The 20,582-nt window shown below is 39.7% G+C and overlaps 1 protein-coding gene and 1 long non-coding RNA gene across 4 annotated transcripts in view; one reads left to right on the top strand and one right to left on the bottom strand.

Moving 5' to 3' along the window:
* The first annotated feature begins 8,157 nt into the window (after positions 1–8,157).
* castor2 (cytosolic arginine sensor for mTORC1 subunit 2) overlaps positions 8,158–20,582 on the top strand; it is a 27,459-nt gene continuing 15,034 nt past the window's right edge. The window contains exons 1-2 of one of the 3 annotated variants that reach the window (XM_085289798.1): positions 8,158–8,297; positions 12,345–12,485. In XM_085289798.1, coding sequence (XP_085145924.1) covers positions 12,373–12,485 — 113 coding nt within the window. In that variant the 5' untranslated portion in view covers positions 8,158–8,297; positions 12,345–12,372. The other 2 variants (XM_085289799.1, XM_085289797.1) reach the window with 2 other exon arrangements.
* Positions 18,868–20,582, bottom strand: part of LOC146566213 (uncharacterized) — a 20,276-nt gene continuing 18,561 nt past the window's right edge. The window contains exon 3 of the long non-coding RNA XR_014894189.1: positions 18,868–19,128. This is a non-coding gene — a long non-coding RNA (uncharacterized LOC146566213). The remainder of the gene's footprint in view (positions 19,129–20,582) is intronic.

Raw genomic sequence — 20,582 nt, 5'->3', positions numbered from 1 at the left:
AAAGCCACGAGTTCTTTTCTTTCTTTCTTTCTTTCTTTGTTTGTTTTAAAGGTCAAATTTCAGGGTTTTTCTGAGTTACGATCCTAACAGGTTTCTAAGAGACCCGAGCTTTGTACTATGAAGCGAGTCCAACACACCCAGTCATCTCGATTCACTTACCCCAATCATCAGCATCTAACCAATCACAATTATGGACAAGTGTTCTGGCATCACAGCAACTGATTTCACAAAGGAAGATGAAATTAATTATAATATGGGAAAACTGCAAAGAGGTTAAACACACAATACAGACTGAAAGTAACACAGCTGCTGAAGATAAATCAGCAGAGTGTGAGTGTGTGACAGGAAAAACCCTTTTATTTGAGCCTTGAAAGAAAACCAGCAAAAAATGCTGAATGTATAAGTTAACAGACTTAATCCATGAGAGAATCTGAAGGATTGTAATCAATCCCCCATATTTTAATCCCCCACATGTAAATGTTTCAATCTATAGTGCTTTAAGTACTACTAATACATACTTGTATTTCCCATTTTAGACAACAGCAGTGTGTTTGCTAGCTGTGAGCAGCTGACTACACTGAATCTTCTTATCACTTCTTAATACTTGAAACTTACATAATCTGTCGGTTTAGGTAAGAGGCTTTGGTATTTCAAGATCTTAAAGGTGCACAAAGTCCATTCATCCATGGAGAATGGTGTTTGCACAGATCAGCTGTGCGCACTCGTGGACGGAGGTGAGCTGAACTCTGCCAAAAACCTGGCTGTTCTCAGGATTTCATCTGGGTCACGGGGAAGAGATTAAAACTTACCCCAGGCTTACCCCATCTGTTTGAAGCTCTGTTTCTTAAATGACAGCGATCGTCAGTAGAGAAAGAGCGGTGCAAACAAAACACCCACATATTCATTCCATTCAGTCCGTGACTTAAAGGCATGGCTCCAAATCCTTGAACAAAGGTCAAGTCTCTAAAGCAGCAAATATTTCTGGAAAATGTCAGACGACTCATGTAACTATGTTCAGCTGCTTAACTGTATCTATGCTTTATCAACTCTGTAAACAAGTTCAGATCAGGAAAAGCAGCAAACAGCCACAATACCTGAAATGTCTGTTTATTTAAGGGAACATTCACATGAGCTACATACATGTATTCATTAGACCAAAAAAACGGTGAGGAGACGGGTCTTTGTTCTTCAGCAGTGGGGGTTGTGTTTACGCTCAGAATGTGAATGGTGAGTTCATAGAAGCACTAAATGTTTTCCAGGAGAACCCCTCACACACACATACATATATACACAACTTATTTATCTCAACTCATTGTTAAATCTATTAGTTCTCCAAGTAGTTGTAAAAGACTGAAGACTAGAGGGGACCGAGCCCGTCAGTCTGGCTCTGGATCAGTTTGCCCCTCGAGCACCGTTTAGCTGACGCTGGGGACTCTTTGAAAACAGTTAAAAACTTTTCTGTTGAATCTGGCATTCTGCTGGCATTTCTTTGTTATTTATGCTTTTATTTTTATCGTCTTTTAACATGTTTCTCTATTAATATTGTGTTTTGATAGTTGTGCAGTGCTTTGTGACTTACGTCTGTGAAAACCCCTATATAAATCAACTTCTGATGCTGTGCACACAAAGCCAGGTTTATAGTTATAAAAGTAAAACAACCACAAGCATCAAGTTTTTTTTCAAAAACTGAGTCACAAGCCATGTTTTGTTTTTCCTTTGAGTTTACAATAGAAGTATTGTAACTAGTTTGCTGACTAACCTTAAAGGAACACTTCCTGCTCTTCTGGTTTCCATCGTGGTTCAAAAACATAACTGAGATGTTTCGGATTCTTTAAAATCATCCGATGTGTGTGTGACATGTTTTGAACATGTTTTGAACACTGATTACATAAGTGGCGTGATCGGTGCACACGTGCATGTTTATGCAGGTTCCTCTAACAGAGAAAAGAGATGTAAAGAGTAAGAGTAAATCATACCTGGTCGTGTTGACTCAGCAGGTATAGTAACCAGATAGCTGCTCCATTTTTTCACTGTAGCAGATTGATTCACATATTTTGTGCTAGATGTCACAGTGATGGTCTGGTTAAATGGTGTGATGAGTCCTATCTGCAGTTAAACATATCAGAAGATATGGTCACTGATTTTTAAAAATGTAATACCCATGAGGTCCCGTCCATTATAGGCGGAATGTGTTCAGTCTGAATATGTTGGAACGATTCCTGACTGTAAAGCCTGTGCGCTTATACCGAGCCTGTTTTGTCCTTTTCTTGGTGTCATGGTTTGGATATTTATCTGTAGAGAACGTACACTCGCTCTTGCTAAATGGTCTAACAGGGTGAACCCAGGGTCCCCTCACACCAGACATTTACAGCGGTTTGATTGGATTTGACAAGTCGCACACGTTGCATAGTGAGTTTCAGTTTATTCCTTCTGATCCCAAAATGCCGAACAACACAGTTTCAAAACAGCTTTGTTACAGCAGCCGTCACTGAGATAAACACGACGCTTTGTAAATTCGTTTTGTGTTATCTATCTGCTGTCTGGGTTTGTTTTTTAAAATTGTGCATGTGAGGATGGATGACTTATCTACTGCTGATTGAATCTACCCTAACCTTAACCTTAAGAACACGCATAAGGGCATAAAAGGGTCAACAGAATGCAGGAAATTAAGGGTCCAACCTCCAAATCTATTGCTTACTGTGTCCCCTCCATGTTCAAAGGAAGCCTACACTGATGCTATCTCGACTTAGTTTGTGACAGATGGGATGGAGCTTGAACTTTCTGTTCAAATTGAATTGAATAAGGAGACCATATGTTTTCTTTCCTTACTATGCATAGTCTTAGGCTATTGTTCTGTGAATGCAAAGGAGGCCCGTGGGAAGCAAGGTACAAATTGAGTCATCATATTACCGTAGGGTCTTTACCTTACAATATAAAGCACCTTGGGGCAACTGTTGCTGTGATTTGGCACTAAATGAATACAATTGAATTGAATTGTAGGAAACAAGTTGTTAGAATTCACAATCATGTCTCGGTGCCCAGAGTTTTAATGTTGGAGCTCCACAAGGTTGTGTGCTACACAAATAAGTGTCAAACTTCAGTTAAACTGCAAAACTTTGCTGATGATATCGCTGTGGTAGGTCTTTTGTCTGACAGCAACAATTCTGCATACCGGAGTGAGGTGAAATAGCGGTTGAGTTGATGTAAAGGCAACTATCTGAGCCTCAACACATCTAAAACTAAAGAGCTGACTGGGTTAAGAGGGTCTCCTCCCTCCTTTTCCTTGCCACAGCTATAAACCAGTCTTATTTACACCAGTCCAATCACTGGCAAAAACCACCAGAGACTACTTTCTCTGGCAGCTACGAAATGTGGGCTCAGTTGAGAAGGTGTGATCCATTTTCAGTACAGCTGTTATAGAGACGTACAATTTCATTAAACCTGTCTTGGTACGATAACCTAACCAATCAGGACAAACAACAGCTTAAACATACAGCTTCCAGGATCGCTGGTTGCAGACTGACTTTCATAGCTTCACATTATGTCACCACCACCAGACTCACCAGGAAGGCTAGAAGCATCACTAAAGACCAGTCCCACCCTGCACCTCACTTTTTCCATCAGGCAAAAGATACAGGAGTATTACTGTAAGCTACAAGCTATTGGGTACCTAAGTAATGCATTATGCTAATTCAGTTTACCTACATCTGATTAACCAAATCTGAATGAAACTTTACATATGAATCATGCATTTGCATGAGGATGCATATATCAATGCACATTGCTCGCTCTCATACTTGTGTAGGACTTTATTCATCTTTTAAAGTATGTCAGTACATTAATCCAGAGAAATTCATATTCTTCTGTGTGTTAATCATTTGGGTGGGGGTTCTGTCTACATCTTCAATTGGCACAGCTAGATAATGCAAAGGGCTCCAATGAGTTGCTGCTTGTCTGTTATTTCCTCGGTGAACTCGTGGATGCTGTGTGTGTTTTATCTTGGAAACATAAACAGCAGATGATTGACAATGCCGGGTTGATATCTTGACCTTGTGGAGGAATTTCTTCCCGAGTTCTCCCTTTGACTCTCTTTCAGACAGTCTCTGTGTTTGACATCACACATCTGTCCTTTGGAGACTGCAGAGCTGCTCAGATTTGATGCATAAAATTCTGAGTCTTGAGGCCTTTTCTACTTGACTGTCACATCTCATATGATGCAAGCTCAGCTGAGAAGTAAACAAGCTGGATTTTTCTTCACCCTCCCTTCAATGATTCTTTTGTTGTGTCTGCGTGTCTTGACAGTTAGATACAATATCAAGTCACTTTCACAGCCCGCCTGACCCTTAGGGGTAACATTCACAGAACCGAACTGGTGTCATCTGTGTTCACACATCATCTCCAAGCCATGTCTGAGAATCAGGCAAGGGCATTGTCTGAAGTTACCCTCCCTCACATGTAACGCACTAGAAGAGCTGGTCAGTTTCAGACACGTTCTCGCTTCTGGAAACACTGCCTAGTTTAGGTCAGGATGCTATCTGTCATGTGTCCCGTGTCCTGGATGGAGGGTGCAGGACACGGGACACATGCAATTCACCCGACTTAAACCTGAGCTTTTCCACATGGACACAAATCTCAATCCTTTAGAAGCATATTAGAAAATTACTTTACTGCTCACTGACCTAAATATAAATCACGTAGGTTATGGTCTCAATCAGTACTTTCCAGTCATCCAACAGATGCAAAAAGCAGGGTATGCTTTGCTGCATGGTTTTCTTGCTGAAACAGTGTTACCATATTAGACTGCAATGTCTTCCACAGAGACAGGACACAGAGAGACCAGACAGACACAGAAAGGTAAACAAACACAGACACAGAGACTTAACAGGAGACACGGGGAACTGAAACTCCGGGAATCAAGATAAGCAATCACTACAACCTAGAATACAAAAGTGTAAGAACAAAAACGAAGCTCAAAGGCAGACTAAGAAAAGAAGAAGACCAGAAGCTTTAAACAAAATCATCAAAGCTCAGATTATAACAAAAACAGAGGATAATAAAGATCAATCAGAATTTAGATTCCAAACACAAGCTCTGGGCCAAACACCCAAAACACATGACATATATTATATATATGTTATACAAGGTTCTCCCTTTCTGCAGTACTACCACTCCACCAGGGCCAATACCTACATGCACATTTGCTAAGCTATGATAGACCATAGCTTAGCAAATGGTCTATCATAGCTAATGGTAGGAGTTAAAACAACATATACTGAAATATAATCACCATGAGCTTTTCACACAATTTCAGGAGAATGAGGTCAGGACATTTTCAACAGTTTTTCTTTCTCGGATGTAGGAAACAGCAGAAAATGGACCACCTTACATTACTGGGAATATTGTGATTTAGGTGAGTTAGCTTACTGAATAGAGCATGCAGGAAGCAGCGCGCATGCAGTGAATGCACTGAAAATTTGCAGACTGGCAAAACCTGATGACAGTAGGGAGATGCCGGGTTAATGTCTGACACAGAATGTATCACACATGCACATCTGTTGGGTGATGTGTGAAATTAACGATTAAGTATTGCTGGTTATTACTTTGGGTGAAATCTTCCAAATTATAGTCTTACTGTAGAAAGAGTGCTCAGACTGTACCTTTCCTTACTTTATGGCTGTACAAAAGTGTAAAGTCTGCCGTTATGCCTGGAGCCATTTACATGATTCATCACTTTACGACCACAAGAATCACTGGGTTCCTGGAGAGGCACTGGGGTGCAGCCAGGAGGAAGCCAAAATATAATGGGACAAACTTTACGATGAGATTGCAGGAGCCTAAATGATAGGAAGTGAAAGGGTAGGTGAAGCTGAGTAGCTGCAGGGGGAAATTCTGGCTGTTCTGCACACCCAGCTCTCCTCAGAGCCCCCTCCTTGTGTGTCACGGCAGGCATTTCACCACAACACTCAATGCAGTCATTGAACAGGTAATAACATTTTTGCCTTTAGCAAAAATGTGGATCTCTTCTTTCCACTCTTCCACTCTCGACGTTTACCATCGGGTGATGGTAAACAGTTGATGTGCTCTTGAGTCTATCAAGAAGCAGACTGACAGAGAAGAGCCATCTGTAGCCCACTTCAAACTATGTAATAAAGTGTATATGATAAAAGTATGAAAATGCAAAATAAACAGACTTCAGTTGCATAAATCTTGTGATGTAATCTGGTAAATGAATAAAAGAGCCTTTTAAACCTTAAGGGTTCTGATAAATGATATAATGTATCTATTTATCTATTTATACACACCAGTGGCAGCAGATCATGAACAATTAGTGGAGTAACAGCTCTACCACCTGTGCCATGGCTGCCAACAGATGTCTATTTGTCTTTTACTTCCAAAGAGCTAGACTTTAATGTCTTAAAGTGGTCTTGAGCAATAATTTGTTTTTGTTTTTCGGACATTGGCTGCTTTTTCAATCATTTTTACCCAGTTTCTTAGTGGCTCTATGCTTTACACATTTACCTATCAGTGAAAGATCCTGGTTCAGTCATAGAGGAAAACTAAGAGTAGTTCTCAGACCGGCTGTTCCACACACTGTGGACTGTACCTTTATCTGATAATAGACAGTCTCTGCAGGTAGAGGGGCTATCCATAGAGTGTGCCAGAAATTTTTTTTGCTGCGGGCTATCCATAGATGCCAGTCGAGAACCCCGTTCAGTCCATCTAACCAAAAAGCTGGTATATCTCAACACTGTGTGTCCTTAAAAGACCCGAGGAAACTGGAGGACAAGAGACACTTTTTGGCGTTCCTAAAAAACCGAAATTATTTTCTATTTAGATAAACATGATCTGAATAGGAAAAAATCCAAAGACTTGAGTATCTAGCCTTTCAGTTGACCACATAATTGTGCATTTATTTGTATGGACACGTGTTTGCTTTCAAAGAGGATTAGCTGTACAATAGCTCCTTGTCCCAGAGGGGATACTTTTTATTCCCAGTTCAAATATGTTGACACTGTAGTGTCTGTTATCTCTCTGCTGTAGCAACAGAGCTCCTGTCCTTGTTTGCTTAATTAATACTTTGTTGTGGGATGTTACAGCTCATTGTTGTTACAATTAGAGCCTTGGCTGGAAATACTGTAGCGTCAGAGGCCCTCAGCTAAAGGCAATTAACACCAGAGCGCTTCCAAGATTTATCAGACAAGAATTGTCGTCAGGGAAGTGGTTCTAAAACTTCCAATTAAAATCAGAACGTGCTGCTTTTGAGGCAAAGGGATGGATACAGTGCTAGAAGATAGGTCCTTGTACTTATTTATGTAATAAAAAAACCAAGAAAAACTACATTTAAAGGGTATATCAGTGAGAATATGCTGGGGTATTTCCAAATGCTAAGGAATCTGGGGGATTTTGGGGGGATGTCACAGTCAAAATTCAAATTAGGATTAAAAAGCTCTTCAAGATTGCTTGCTTGAGGCTTGAGATTTAGAAGCAGGGATTTAAAGTTAGCACACAGGTTCTTCCCCTGGGAAAAATACTCAAAATATGATCGACAGGAAGACACTTGTTCAAGTCCTTAACCTGAATTTTAATGATTATAACAATTTTAGATAGTCCGACAGTTTTGGATTGGGAATGCATGAATCTCCAGCAACACTTGTAGAACACCTTCACTGTGATGCTAACAGACCCCTGCTCTGCAGAAGAATGTCTGGACCTATCATGCTGCATTTTATCTCATACTGTTACAATCGTGGTTGTTCATTTTAAATAAAGTCAACGTTTCAAATAATGACTTGAGTGTGAGTTTGAGAGCCAAACACTCAGAGATCAGATTCCTCTCTTCAGTCACAAGAGATAAGAGATTGTTAAAGACTGTGAGCACAGAAGCACCACCCACCTGTGGTTCAAATCTTTTGTTTACAAAGGGGAGCCAATCAGAAAATGGTTAGTGTACAAGAGGGGGGAGATACCTTATTTCAGACTCTGGAGAAACACTAGAGTATGATAAATAAGGATTATTTGAACTCTGAGTCATGAAAAGCTACTGCAATAGAATCTAAGAATAAAAGTATTGGGAGTGAGCATAATTAGTTTCATTTGATTCATTGACTTTCATGCACAAAAGACCTTGGACTTGATTACCGGTATTGTCAAATTAAACTATTTTGCTCTGAGGCAAAAAAAAATCCTGTTACAAGCTGAGCTGAACTCCTGCTCTGCTGGATGGGGATCTGGGGCTTTTGAGGCTCGGTTATCGTCTTGGGCTGCTGGCCATGGTGAGACTGCAACAAGTAATCCAGGTGAGTTTTCATTCCCACGGAAATACTGCAATTTTATCCAGTTACCAACATCTTAAATTCACACAGAAGGTTCCTTGGCCATCTACCATAGTCCTCCCGTGTTTGGGCAAAATAGAGGAGGGTCTCTCTCTTGCATGAGGCTCATAAAGGACCCTTTGGCATCACATTTAAAGGCACTGGGTTCTCTTTTTTTAACATGCAGGATTAACCTAAAACACCCCAAATCTTTTGCTATGTTTAAACAAATTTTCATAAACAAAAATGCCCTGTGAGTAAAAGCGAATCCAAGTGTGTTATGTAATAACAAAACTGATACAAGATGTGTTATCCCTGACCCAATGAGGCACGTGTCTTAAAATGTAACACATTATTTAGTTTTTTTTAATACAATTGTTTTTATATATATATATATATAGTGCTGAATAACAATAGTCACCTCAACACACTTTACATTGTAAGGTAAAGACCCTACAATATTACAGAGGAAACCCTCAATGATCAGATGACCCGCTATGAGTAAGAACTTTGCGACAGTGGGAAGAAAAAACTCACTTTTTATAGGAAGAAACCTCCAACAAAACCATGCTGAGGGAGGAGCCGCGTCTGTCGACATCTGGGCTTGTTTCACATCGTAGGATGAAGATGTTGAACATCAACATAAATTCCATGACTCAAAGTTTTTGTCATGATCATACTAAAATAATTAAGATTAGTGTAGACACAGAGCTCACAATGTGGGACCCAGATTATTGTATTTTAGTACTGCAAACACCCAAATGCGCTGTTAATTAAAGCCTCGAAAACCTAATGAGACAACACGAACGTGGGGTTTCAAAGGCCACAAGGGGTCCAGAGCAATCGGCTGCTTTTATCTAGTAGGTAATCCAAAGGGTTGGTGTGGATCAAAGAAGAATCAGTGGCAGCAAAGCAGGCATGTATCAAGCTGATAAATCGGAGTGAATCAGTGTGATACAGGTATAATAGCATCTGCTGAAATACACAATCCTGCACGCCGACAGTGAACAAAAACCAGGCTGTATGTGGATGACCCATATATGTAAAAAATTTGTTGAAGCAGGCGATGCGACATCAAAAGTTGTTTTTCCTCAAAAAGCGCAGTGCAGTCCAATTTAATTGCACCCTGCATAGCTGTGAATACAAGTTTCCACTGCAGCCTCCCAGGAAGGGGTAACCATTCACGCTTATGAACTCAAGCGCTGGAAATTCAACAATTACTGTGAATCTAACTAACGGGAAGCTTCTGAGTGCCCCTTACTGCTACTCAAAAGATACCTAGTGTTACGAAATGAGGAAGCTGAGAAAGGTTACTTAAGACAAAGAAATACATGGCAACAAATAGCAATGTGTTCACCTTACATTTTACATGGGAAAATAAAACTGAATGAATTAACTGGAGCAATAAATGTAAGACATAAAATGCTCCATGCAAACAAAACTGCCTCTGATACACCTCAAGAATAAAGAGGTTAGATTATTGTTTTGAAAATGCGGAAAAACACACCTTAGTACACTGCCCAAAAATAAATAAATGAAAGGAACACTTTTTAATGACATTATAGGATCGAATCATTTAAACCTCTGGGATGGATTGGATTTGGATTTTGCAGACTTTCACTGGAATTCTTAATAGGAGCTCGAAAGAGATGTCAGAACAAGTGAATGAGGCCGTTATTACGTCAAGTATGGCTGTGTGAGATATTTGTTGACAGTCCAAGTCTAGAACACAGGAGGGTGGAGTAACTTAGAGCAAGCATTTAAAGGTGATTGTTCACTTCAATCAGGGAAGGAATCACGTGACTCAAAACACTACACATCACCAGGGAATACAAACCCACCAGGAGATTCAAACACACTATAGAAATCAGAGATGAGAGCTGCAGAGCTGAGGTTTACACAGGCATGACCAAAGAGGGATGACGCAACCATGAACAGAGCGAGTCAGAGACAATGTATACAAGAGGGGAGACAACAGGTGGGACGCACAGCTGGAAACAACAGATATAAAGGATAGACGTAAACACCACACAATTGCCATAGAACAATAGTTATCAAAATAAAATAGGAAGACGCAACTGAACAGGGAACGAGGGGCTAACTTGACACAAGGGAGGACAGAAGTACTACACAAAGGAACATAGAAAGAAAGCCTGGAAACGAAATACTGGCTAACCAAAGAACAGAAACCTCGACCCCAAGGAAAACCTAAAATGCAGGATTTTAATAAATAAGCAAAATTTAAATAGGCTACAAGAAAGGTAATAATAAATAACAAAAAAGCTGACAACCCCATATTTCAAATAGACAAGGAAAACACCTAATCATAAAACATTCTCACAATCCAAAAATGTCAACTCGCAAAAACTTAAAACTCAGGGTCCAAAACCCAAAGGTCGCATTAACTTATTTGTCTTATTTTTCTATGAGCTTTTTGACATTTAAAAAGTACTGATTCCTTTTTATATTTATGTCATTTAGTCCAAGCAGAAATAGGTTTTGGTCGTGCCGACTCCTCCCCAAATATTTTCAAACACAGAGAAACAGAGTTCTTTTAGCCTCTGTGCATGTACATCTGGTATATTTAAAAATATAAAGAAGTTACAGTTGATTGCATTAACACTTTCTAGTGTGTTATTCTGGGCTGTGTATTTATAATCTGAGTAAGAGTTAACCCTCTGCTGAGATTTAAGCTTCCTTACTTTGTTCCAAGCATTTAACTCATAACGTGAACTCTGATGAACAGGATATAAGCAGATTATAAAACTCTGATATCATGAATTTTCTTAATCAGTACTTTTTCCACAGTTATTTGAACACATTTTGAAAATGCAGCTTCTTAGTTGTACATATTTAAAGGACTATTTCTATTCAGATTTTATTATGTTGGTGCTGTTTAATTCCATGCATTAGTACTGACTTAATGTGTGCACAGAAAGCCATTACAAGAGCAACATGGCAATCAAACAATCTATGGGAAAATTCCAAAACAAAGGTATTTTTATTATATATGCTCCTATATTACATACATATAAAATATACAACATATCTTTGCATTAGAACATACAGAAGTTATTTTGCATTTGGAGGCTTTGCTGCTGGAAGCACATACTGGTGGCAGCGGTGGTTCTCCTGGTCAGTCTCACACGGACAAAAAAAATCCCCCACTAATCATTGTAGTTTATTCTGCTTTGTAGCGGCACCCTTTATTGTACCTTGCGGACAAAAACTACAAATCCCATACTGCCGCGCTACACTGCAGCCCCGCCCCCTGCGTTTGAATGGCAAGTTGTTTGTTTCACTCCAACCAGCTGCTAACTATTCCAGTCGGAGAGCAAACACGGGGAGCAGCGGTCCATTTAAGAAGGCCGACAAGCTGAGGGAAGCTGGCTAGAAAGCCACTTCCGTTTGAACATTTTTCTTCAAAGTAAGGGCATAGAAAAGAAAACCACATTAAAACTGCCTTTACCCATTCAAATCAATGAGCCTTCAAGGTGGTAGAGTCGATATATTTGGGAATACTGAGGTAATAAACCTTGGAGCCAATTCCCAAGATTATTAAAAATAATAATCCTCAAATCTAAGAGACACAAACTAGGTAGTAGTTATTTCTAATGGGAAACTTATGCAAATGTTTATACTACTACTACTACTAATAATAACAACAATAATAATAGTTTAAGACAGCAGATATAAACAGCAGATAATATAAGACTTAGCAGAGACTTGGAATGGATATTTTTTAAGGCAGATAAAACATTTGGGAGCCTCCTCTCCCTGGCAAAAAAACAAACAAACAAAAAACAGCTGCCGGGCGCTTTTATTTTGAAAAACACCAGACAGGAAGTGTCAACGTTTCCGTTGGAGGTTTGACAGCAGGTCCGTTTTTACCTCTTTGCTTTCTTTATTCCACCCTGTCGCCCTGCTTCTTTCTCTGTTAAATACGTCTCGGCCTGCCCTCTGAGTGTATTTATTTATTCATGCATCTAATTTGAAAATATTTAGCTTTTTTTTTTCTTTTTTACATTTTAGTCCTTCCTCAAATGAGAAGACGTAAAAGATGGAGCTTCATATTTTAGAGCACAGCTTGAAAGTGGCGAGTATAGAGAAAGAAGGGATCCAGATTTGCACTCACGGATTAATAAAACTCGCCTTCCTGGCCTCCAAAACAAGGTAGGTAACTTCCCATTCGTGACGTCCACGTAAAAACACAACCTTTGAATGTTTTTCCATTGTCCTAAGTGCTGTTTACTGTTAACATTAGAGCAAAGTAATGCCCGGGGCTGCATGGACTTGTATGCTTGTGTTACAGAAGGTAGCGGTATTCGCTGGTGCTCCAGCCAGGTCCTTCACAAATGCGGCTGTATGTTTAATAGTCTCTGCTTCCAGTTTCCAGGCCTATCCTTGTTCTGTAGTGTCATTTTGTAGCTCCGTGCCATCTGTAGCTGGGTTGTAGCCAGCAGAAGTGTGTGTTTGTGTGTGTGTGTGTGTGTGTGTGGGGGGGTGTTTTACCTCTGTCAGGACTATTATAACAACATCAGGGAAAACTTAAACAAGCAGCAGAGGACATTTACACTCTATATATGCTGAATCCTGTCCAGCTGAGTGGATGTTAACAGCCAGTCAGCCTGGCGAAACTTTCATTTAAATAGCCCTGGCAGTGACAGGATAGCAGGCCTGTACACTTACCATAGCTCTGTTGTGCAGTTTTTAACACTCTGTTAAAAATAAGCCTAAGCAAATTAGTTCACACTCGTGTGTGTGTGTGTGTGTGTGTGTGTGTGTGTGTGTGTGTGTGTGTATGTTTTCTTCCTGGCTATTTTACAAGAGGGAAAGACAGACCTAGTGTGGCAGTGAGCTGGCAATCATGTCTCCCTATTTACTGAGAAGTTACTGATTAAAAACAACAACAAAAATAACAGTCAGATTACTGATTATTACCTGATGTAATTAAGATTAGCTCAAGGAGCATGGCAGCGGCTGTTGTTCTCATTATCAGCAGATTAGGCTTTTGTTTAATCTAATAGTTGATTGGTCTGTACGAACAGGGAGGAATGCACCAACCATCAGCCAAAATTCAGCAAATACTACATTCACATGTAAAACACAGGGGGAATTGAATCCTCGTGTTTTTGGAAGCTGAGACTGTAAAATGTTTGCTACTTTTGCTGGAACACTTGCGTCAAAGAGTGGCTTAATCTAATCAACCACTCAGTTCAGTCAAATAGCTACAACTCTTTGACTCAATAACATAATGTCATCACCAGCTGCCCCTCTCTGTTGGACTTGTCTCATTTTTGATTACATTTACGTACAGTACTGTGCAAAAGTCTCGGCCACCCCTTTCTTTATGTTTTGCTTCCATAAAGCCAGACTTCCTTATATTTTTTTAAGTGGTCCAGTGCAGTAGTTCTGCAGGCTTTCTGAAAGGTCTTTCAAAGTTTTTCTTTGGACATCGGCGTTGTTCATCTATAGCAGAGGAACTGATGATGATGATCTGAAGGTCAGGTCCTTAAGAAATATGAAAAACAAGTTGCAAAGACCTGACATAGGAGGTCTCATGGAGTGACCATTTTCAAACCAAATTTGAAAATGCTGGTTTAAATCTTCATTAATATGTATGCAGGTCAGCAGAGAGAGACAACAGTGAGTGCCAAAGGCCATTTTTAAGACATGGTGGAGTCATGGTTTGAGGCTGTATTTCAGCCAGTGGTGTTGGAGATTTTCTCAAAGCTGATAAAATTGTGAACGAAGAAAAATAACATCGGATTTTGATCCAACATGTAATACCTTCTGAAAAGTGTCCGATTGGCAACGGCTTCATTTTTCAGCATGACAATGATCCCAAACACATTGTCAGAGCAGTAAACACATAGAAAAATACATATGGACACTATCAGTCATGGATTAGCCTGCCCAGAGCCCAGATCTCAACATTACTAAAGCAGTGTGAGATCATCTTTACAGAAAAATGGGTATAAAGACAGCCAACATCGAAAGAAGAGCTTTGATTGTCTTTCAGGAAACTTGGACAACTATTCCTGAAGACTACCTAAAGAAATGACAAGAAAACTTATCTAAGAGAGTTCAGTCTGTGTAGAAAAATAAAGGTGGTCATAGCAAAAGTTGACTTTAAAGTGTTAGAATTGTACAAACAAAACTCCCTATAGGATTTTGGACACAGATTTTACTTAGTCATGTGGTCAGAAATGCCTAGATTCCTACCAAATAAACTAACAGAGACTCGCTGCCTTTACTGTGTGTGGACTGATTATGATTACAGCCATGTGACGCTCCCCAAAAGCCCCAGTTTGAGTGTTAGTTACCTTAAAAATCAGCTGTTTCTAGTGCAGTGTCATAGTTTTGAGCTTTTAGTTTAGTAATCATTGTTTCCACCACACACTGGTGTGGTAAAATAGGAAATGCAGAACTTATGTGTCAGTGTCAGGAAACATGACACCTGTGGTTTTGTCTTTTTGTTTGTTTTCTTTAAACTAACTGTTGTTTGTCAGGTTGTCTTGATATTTTCAGTTAAAGCAACAGCCAGAGGAGTTATTATCCATGTGATTTTGCACTTTATTGTCACTTATCTCATTTTACTTTGATTTGATTTAGAAAGGGACAAAAATAATCACATTTTAAAAAGAGCTACACAAGTTATACAAGCTCCAAATCAGAATCTGAAGTAAGACAAGCTCATCAGACATTCTCATTCGGCCCAGTCCAGTTAATGGTGCACTGTGGTGCAGTGGTTGGGACTGTCTCCTTGCAGCAACAAAGTCCTAGGTTTTGATCTCCTAGTCAGCTTTCTGGTTGGAGGTTGCCTGCATGGTTATCTCAGGCTTTTTCCCACAATCCAAAGGCACGCATGTGATTCTGAATTGGCCGTGGATGTGAGGTAGTTAAAATCATAGTGTGAAGTGCTGCATGAATGTCTTTGACTTTGAGAGGTCAGTAAGAGTAGAAAAAAAGAAAAGCAATGCTAGTCCACTTCCATTTTCATCAAATTTTCCAGCCACCTAAATGGATATATGTAAAAGAGCTGTATTCACAAGTGCAGAGTGTTACATGCATTTCCTGTGTGCGTGCTGCCTGTGGGTGTGATAATGCACTTCGTCCATTTTCTCTGGTGGTACAGCAGAAACGGCTGGTTTGGGTGCAAAGAAAGAAGCTTCACTTAACTTTGTTTTGTTTGTTTTTTTCCATTCAGTTTTAACTTGGCGTTTTGCACTTGTCTGTTGTGAAATCCCCCCCGCCACCGCCTCCTGTTGGAGAGCCAGTTAAGGATTGTGAATACAAGCATGAGTTCAGATTACAGATCTGCTCTTGCAAACATGGGTGTAGATTTCAGAGACGATGCAGGGAGTACTTACAAACTAATATTTAGAACACATGCATTTATCTCTCGCAGTAAAATCGTGTAAAAAGCAGACGGCTTATTTAGAAAAATAATCACATTACCCAGAGGAACGCCACTGACGTGTGAGTGCTTTTCTTCAGCAAAAGGTCTTATTTACTCCCAAAATGTGACTTTAAATTCAGTCAACAACATTGAAAGTTCATACAAACACTGAATGTTTCGTGGGAAAGGTAACAATCTCTATCTCGATCACAATTACGCTATTGCCAACTGGAGTGTTTAATTAAGGTTTTAGCAGTTGATTTCACAGCAACAATGCGCAACAAGTTGAGGAATACATCTTTTCCCTAACAACCGGTGGTTGCCAAGTGGTCAACAACCAGTCTCGAAGCCCATGTGACTGAGGACTCACACTCACATACAACAACAAGCTCAAACTGTGCTTGTATGTGTGTTGACATAGCGGTGAAATTTTTGAGTAAGAAAAGCTGACTATACTTGTTTGAATTTGACACATAATACATGTTTTTCCAGTAGGGTGCTGGATTTTTCTGTTGTCTTCGGGTTTTTTCCCCCATATTTAAATAAAGACATTTTTAACTTTAAGTTAATGCAGAAAAGAAAATGCACTGGGTGCTCAAAATCTCCTTCACAAAGGCCCCCAGATGCTGTACTTCCTCCCCAGTGTATGAGGGAAACCTACATGAATGCTGCTGGAAGGCAGAGAAACAGAGGAACATATTAAAGTTTCATTTTATTTGATTACTCTTTTCAGCCTTACTTGTACACAGTACTTGGTGATTTGTGCACATCCCTAAGTCATGCACTGTGTTTCAAGCTGGAGGTTTATGTGGTTGCCATCTATTAATGATTACATAAATTCATTGTTTGACTGTAGGACACGAGTGTCCGTTAGAGGACACTGGTTTTGCAATTTGTTTCTTTTTGTAGTTGTTTCTTTTGCTTTCCCCATGAATCCTCTGTACTCTCCCATCCTCCACCTAATGTTGTTGAAGCAGCAACCTCGGCACCCCTTCGTGCCTCCCCTTTGATAAGCCCCTACAACAGTGTTCTTTCATCCCTATCATAGTTCTCTGCTGTGCCTCCTTCTTCCACTGAACATAATATGCATGCATGCGTAAATGATTTCCAGATTTGAGAACTAAAAAGTTTTAATCCAATCTTTTCCTGTAGTTTTTTCATAGACCATCGCATCTTCTTCGCCTTGTCTATTTTTGCTCACATTTACAAAATTGACTCTATTTAGAAATTAATCAAATTTTATGACTTTATTGTTTATTGTTTTTTTTTGTTGATGTTTTTTTTTGTTGATGAGTGAGTATAGGGGTGGGATTTAATAAGTTTTCTTCGTCCCACTCTTTTTTCAGGCAAGTTTTGTTTTTTGTTTTGTGTATTTTATGTTCAATATAGGTATTTGTTGTGCCTGAAAATGAATAAAAAAAAAAAAAAAAAAAAAAAAAAAATGACTTGACCGAAGCTGGAAAAACTAGCACTCCTGGAAATGTTCAAGCATGCTCCTAGCAGTCCTAAGAAAGAAACTCGATGCCAGCATGTGGTGATTACATAACATACCTCTCAGTGGAGCCAGCTGATGGAAATGCCCTGTGGTTCTCCTTTAGAGTGAAATTTGATGCTTCTATATTTGAGACGAAGTAAGTAGAATGAAATGCAAAGTATCTTCAGATGTAATCATATGAAAGTATTCTTCCGCGTATCACTGGAAGAATATTGGCATATGCCAAAATAGTATCAAGTTATAGTCGTTCTTGCGTGCACACAGTTTAAAATCAATGTAGTGAGTGCCAACACAATCAACTGCTCATCCCACAAGAACAAACACAGAGTCATGTAAAGGATACAGTAGGACAAAAAAAGTACATTTTCTTAAGCTGCTAGGGTAACAAGCAGAGTGAAACACCTGCCACCACACAGGTGAGACAGTTGTGAACCATTACTGTGTACTCAACTTGATCGCTTAATATGTTTCTTGGTTCAGCTGTTGATTGGCTCTTAAAGGCAGGAGGAAGGCAGCTGTCATCTTTAGCATTTCATTATTCTACAACAGATTTCTATGCAGGATTCATAGACTGTCATGTCTTTGGATATAGTGTCTCTGTGTTTATATGGAGCCAATACTGTCTTTCTAGTTTTAGGCAGGATTAAAAATGCTTCTTATGAACACTCCAATCAGACGACACTGACAGAATAAGGAGATGGTACAAGGAGATGCAACCCCTTCATGAAGCAGCCGGAAGAATAATTTTACCATGTTAAATAATTCTTTCTGGGCTCGCGTTCCAGCTGAATGTAAATGTGTAGGGATATTGGCGGCTTCTCTTTCTAAATTTGACAGCCTGCCTTTGAATGAAGAGGAATATAATGATTGCAAACACTGAGCTAAACAAACATAATAAAAAAAAAAAATAGCTGGTGAAAAGGACGAATGCTTATCACACCGTTCCCATCCCTGGCAAATGTTTCACCTGAAGTCTTCAATTGGTAGGAGTTCAATAAAATTTTTAAAATATCTATAAACCACAGACTGTATATAAAAGATGGAAGAGTAGAACCAAGGCAGAAGTGCATTAATTATTCATTCTTTCTTCTGGTCAGCAGATCGATTGCAGAAAGAACTCCACCTGTATAGAAGTCTACTAGAAGACAACACTTTCCCTTGATTCATGACCTCAGTAAACTCTTTCCTGATGAGTTTATGGTCTCAATAACTACTTCCCACTCTTACCGAATACAGCATGATGCTTATGCTGTATATTATGGCCCTGGTTCAGATTGGATGGAGATAGTCAAATTGGGATGATAAAGGAGGGCGGACTTACCTTTTGCAGAGTCCAGTGTTTCTCACACATAGGGTGGCTTAACACTGGGCGATTCATACCGTGAACAAGCATGTTTGATCCCTGCATTTTAAGGACTCGGGCATACACACCCCCAGCACAGATCTTCATCAAAGTTGCTTTTAGTAGCTTACAAATATGTGGAAGGCCAGTGTGTCACCACTTCTCTATTTAAGCCACAAAATGCATGAAATTGGTGACCTCATTGTGCTTTGTAAGCACCTCAAAAGATACTGAGACAAAGTGAACTGTATTCCAGATACACGCCGACACCCAGATATATTTCCAGCCACCCAAGCCATGTATTTTTTTATTTTCATCACAGAAGCTATCTGTTTTTACATGAAACAATCCCCTCGTTCAGATTTTCAAAGTTCAGTCACTGCTAATTAGCCATCTCTGGCCTGTTCTGACTCCTGTTTCCTCTGGGTGGGCTATTCAGATCACTGTTGAGTCAATCCCCAGACACCCTAATCTTGTGCCTGGGCAGACTCCAACTCCACAGTCTTGGACTCCAGCTTGCATGTTTGTTCTGGTGTGACGATGGCTGCGAGTGCTGGAGGGTCATTCTAACCAGAACCTGCAGCAGATGGAGAAGTGGTTCATGTGTCAATACGATGAGCTCACCAAGGCTGCGGAACAGGACTGCTGTCTCTCACTGGACTTCAAGACCTTGAAGTTTGAGCTCACTAACTGATAGTTCCTCCATTATGTAGAGAGTTCATTATTATTATTATTAGAGTGGAAAATATTAAATTTATCGGCATGTCTTGTTTCATGCACCCCAGTCCCGTGTGTCAGTTTTCACCACAGATACAGACTAATTGTGTAGGAAATACACGTCTGGTTTGACATCTCTGTAGCTGCATCCACCTTTTATATATACTCTGTAATGTAAGTGAAGCCACTGTCTTAAGTTAAGAAAAAAGGAAATATCTTGTCAAAGACTAAACAAACCTTAGATCCAGATTAGATGTTTGATTCTGACTTCTAGTGCCACTGACATCGATTCGGTCAATAACCAGCCCTAAATATGAACATTGGTGATGTAAAGATATGGAGATATTCTCCTTATTTAAACTCTTATTCTGTACATTCTTTCAATTCCTCTCCAACTCCTAAATAAAATGATGTATGACTTTATGCAGATCATATATCAGCGTAATTCCATTAATATGTGCCCTGAGTTTTTACAAACACATTTGCAGTGCAGTGGTTGACAGCATAAACTCATTTAAAGGCTCCCTGTGAAGTTCCTTGCAGGCACACAGAATGTGAGTAATGAAGGCTGAATATTCAGAGATCACCCCCACAGTCGGGAGTAGCACAGTAAATCTGTGCTGCTGATCTAGATGGAACAATGTCAAAGACTGAAGTAAGTCATTGATTAGGTGTGTTGCCAGCCCGGGCACAAGAAAAGCCTTCAGTGCACATCATTCTAATGTTCTCGCTCTGCAAAACACCCTGCAAGTCAAAGTGACTGTTGACAGCTCATTTAATGCCAGGAGGAAATCCTGCTGTTCCCTCTGAGAGCCTTTCTGTTATTCTCTTGTCATTATTCACACCTTTCAGCCAATATGAAGTGTGAGCTTTCAGTAGCTGGTGTGTAAAGAATGTGATTATCAGAGGAGCGTTGTGTGTGTTGTTTTTCCTACTGCACCGTTTTCCATTTGTTGTAAAATCTTTGGGGCACACTTTTGTCTCTAACATCTGTTACCATCTGAGAACAGTTTAAATGCGATGATCTGAATGTCAAGAGGCAGATGTGGTCAGATCTGACTAGTGGTTTTCAAAAGTGTCCTCTTAACAAAATTTGATGAGGAACACTGAGTTGTTAATAATCTGTCACTTCTATATGCCATTTACCTCAACAAGGCACATGATGATGCAGAAACGAGGCAGTCAAAAAGAATCAAAATACAAATAGAAATGTAGGTGGGATTTTTCTGTAACGCCCCTGCCCAGATGGGCTTATCAACAGACAAATCTGAAATATATGAGCGCTCAAACAAGTGCAAATCTCAAGTTCACAAC

The sequence above is a fragment of the Mchenga conophoros genome, linkage group LG10, assembly GCF_057382185.1.
Source record: "Mchenga conophoros isolate Kocher_MC1m ecotype Shallow Benthic linkage group LG10, M_conophoros_male_GT1.1, whole genome shotgun sequence".
In the NCBI taxonomy this organism is placed as follows: Eukaryota; Metazoa; Chordata; class Actinopteri; order Cichliformes; family Cichlidae; genus Mchenga; species Mchenga conophoros.
Note: the sequence above shows the minus strand (reverse complement) of the source record. Positions and strands in the feature narration are given on the sequence as shown.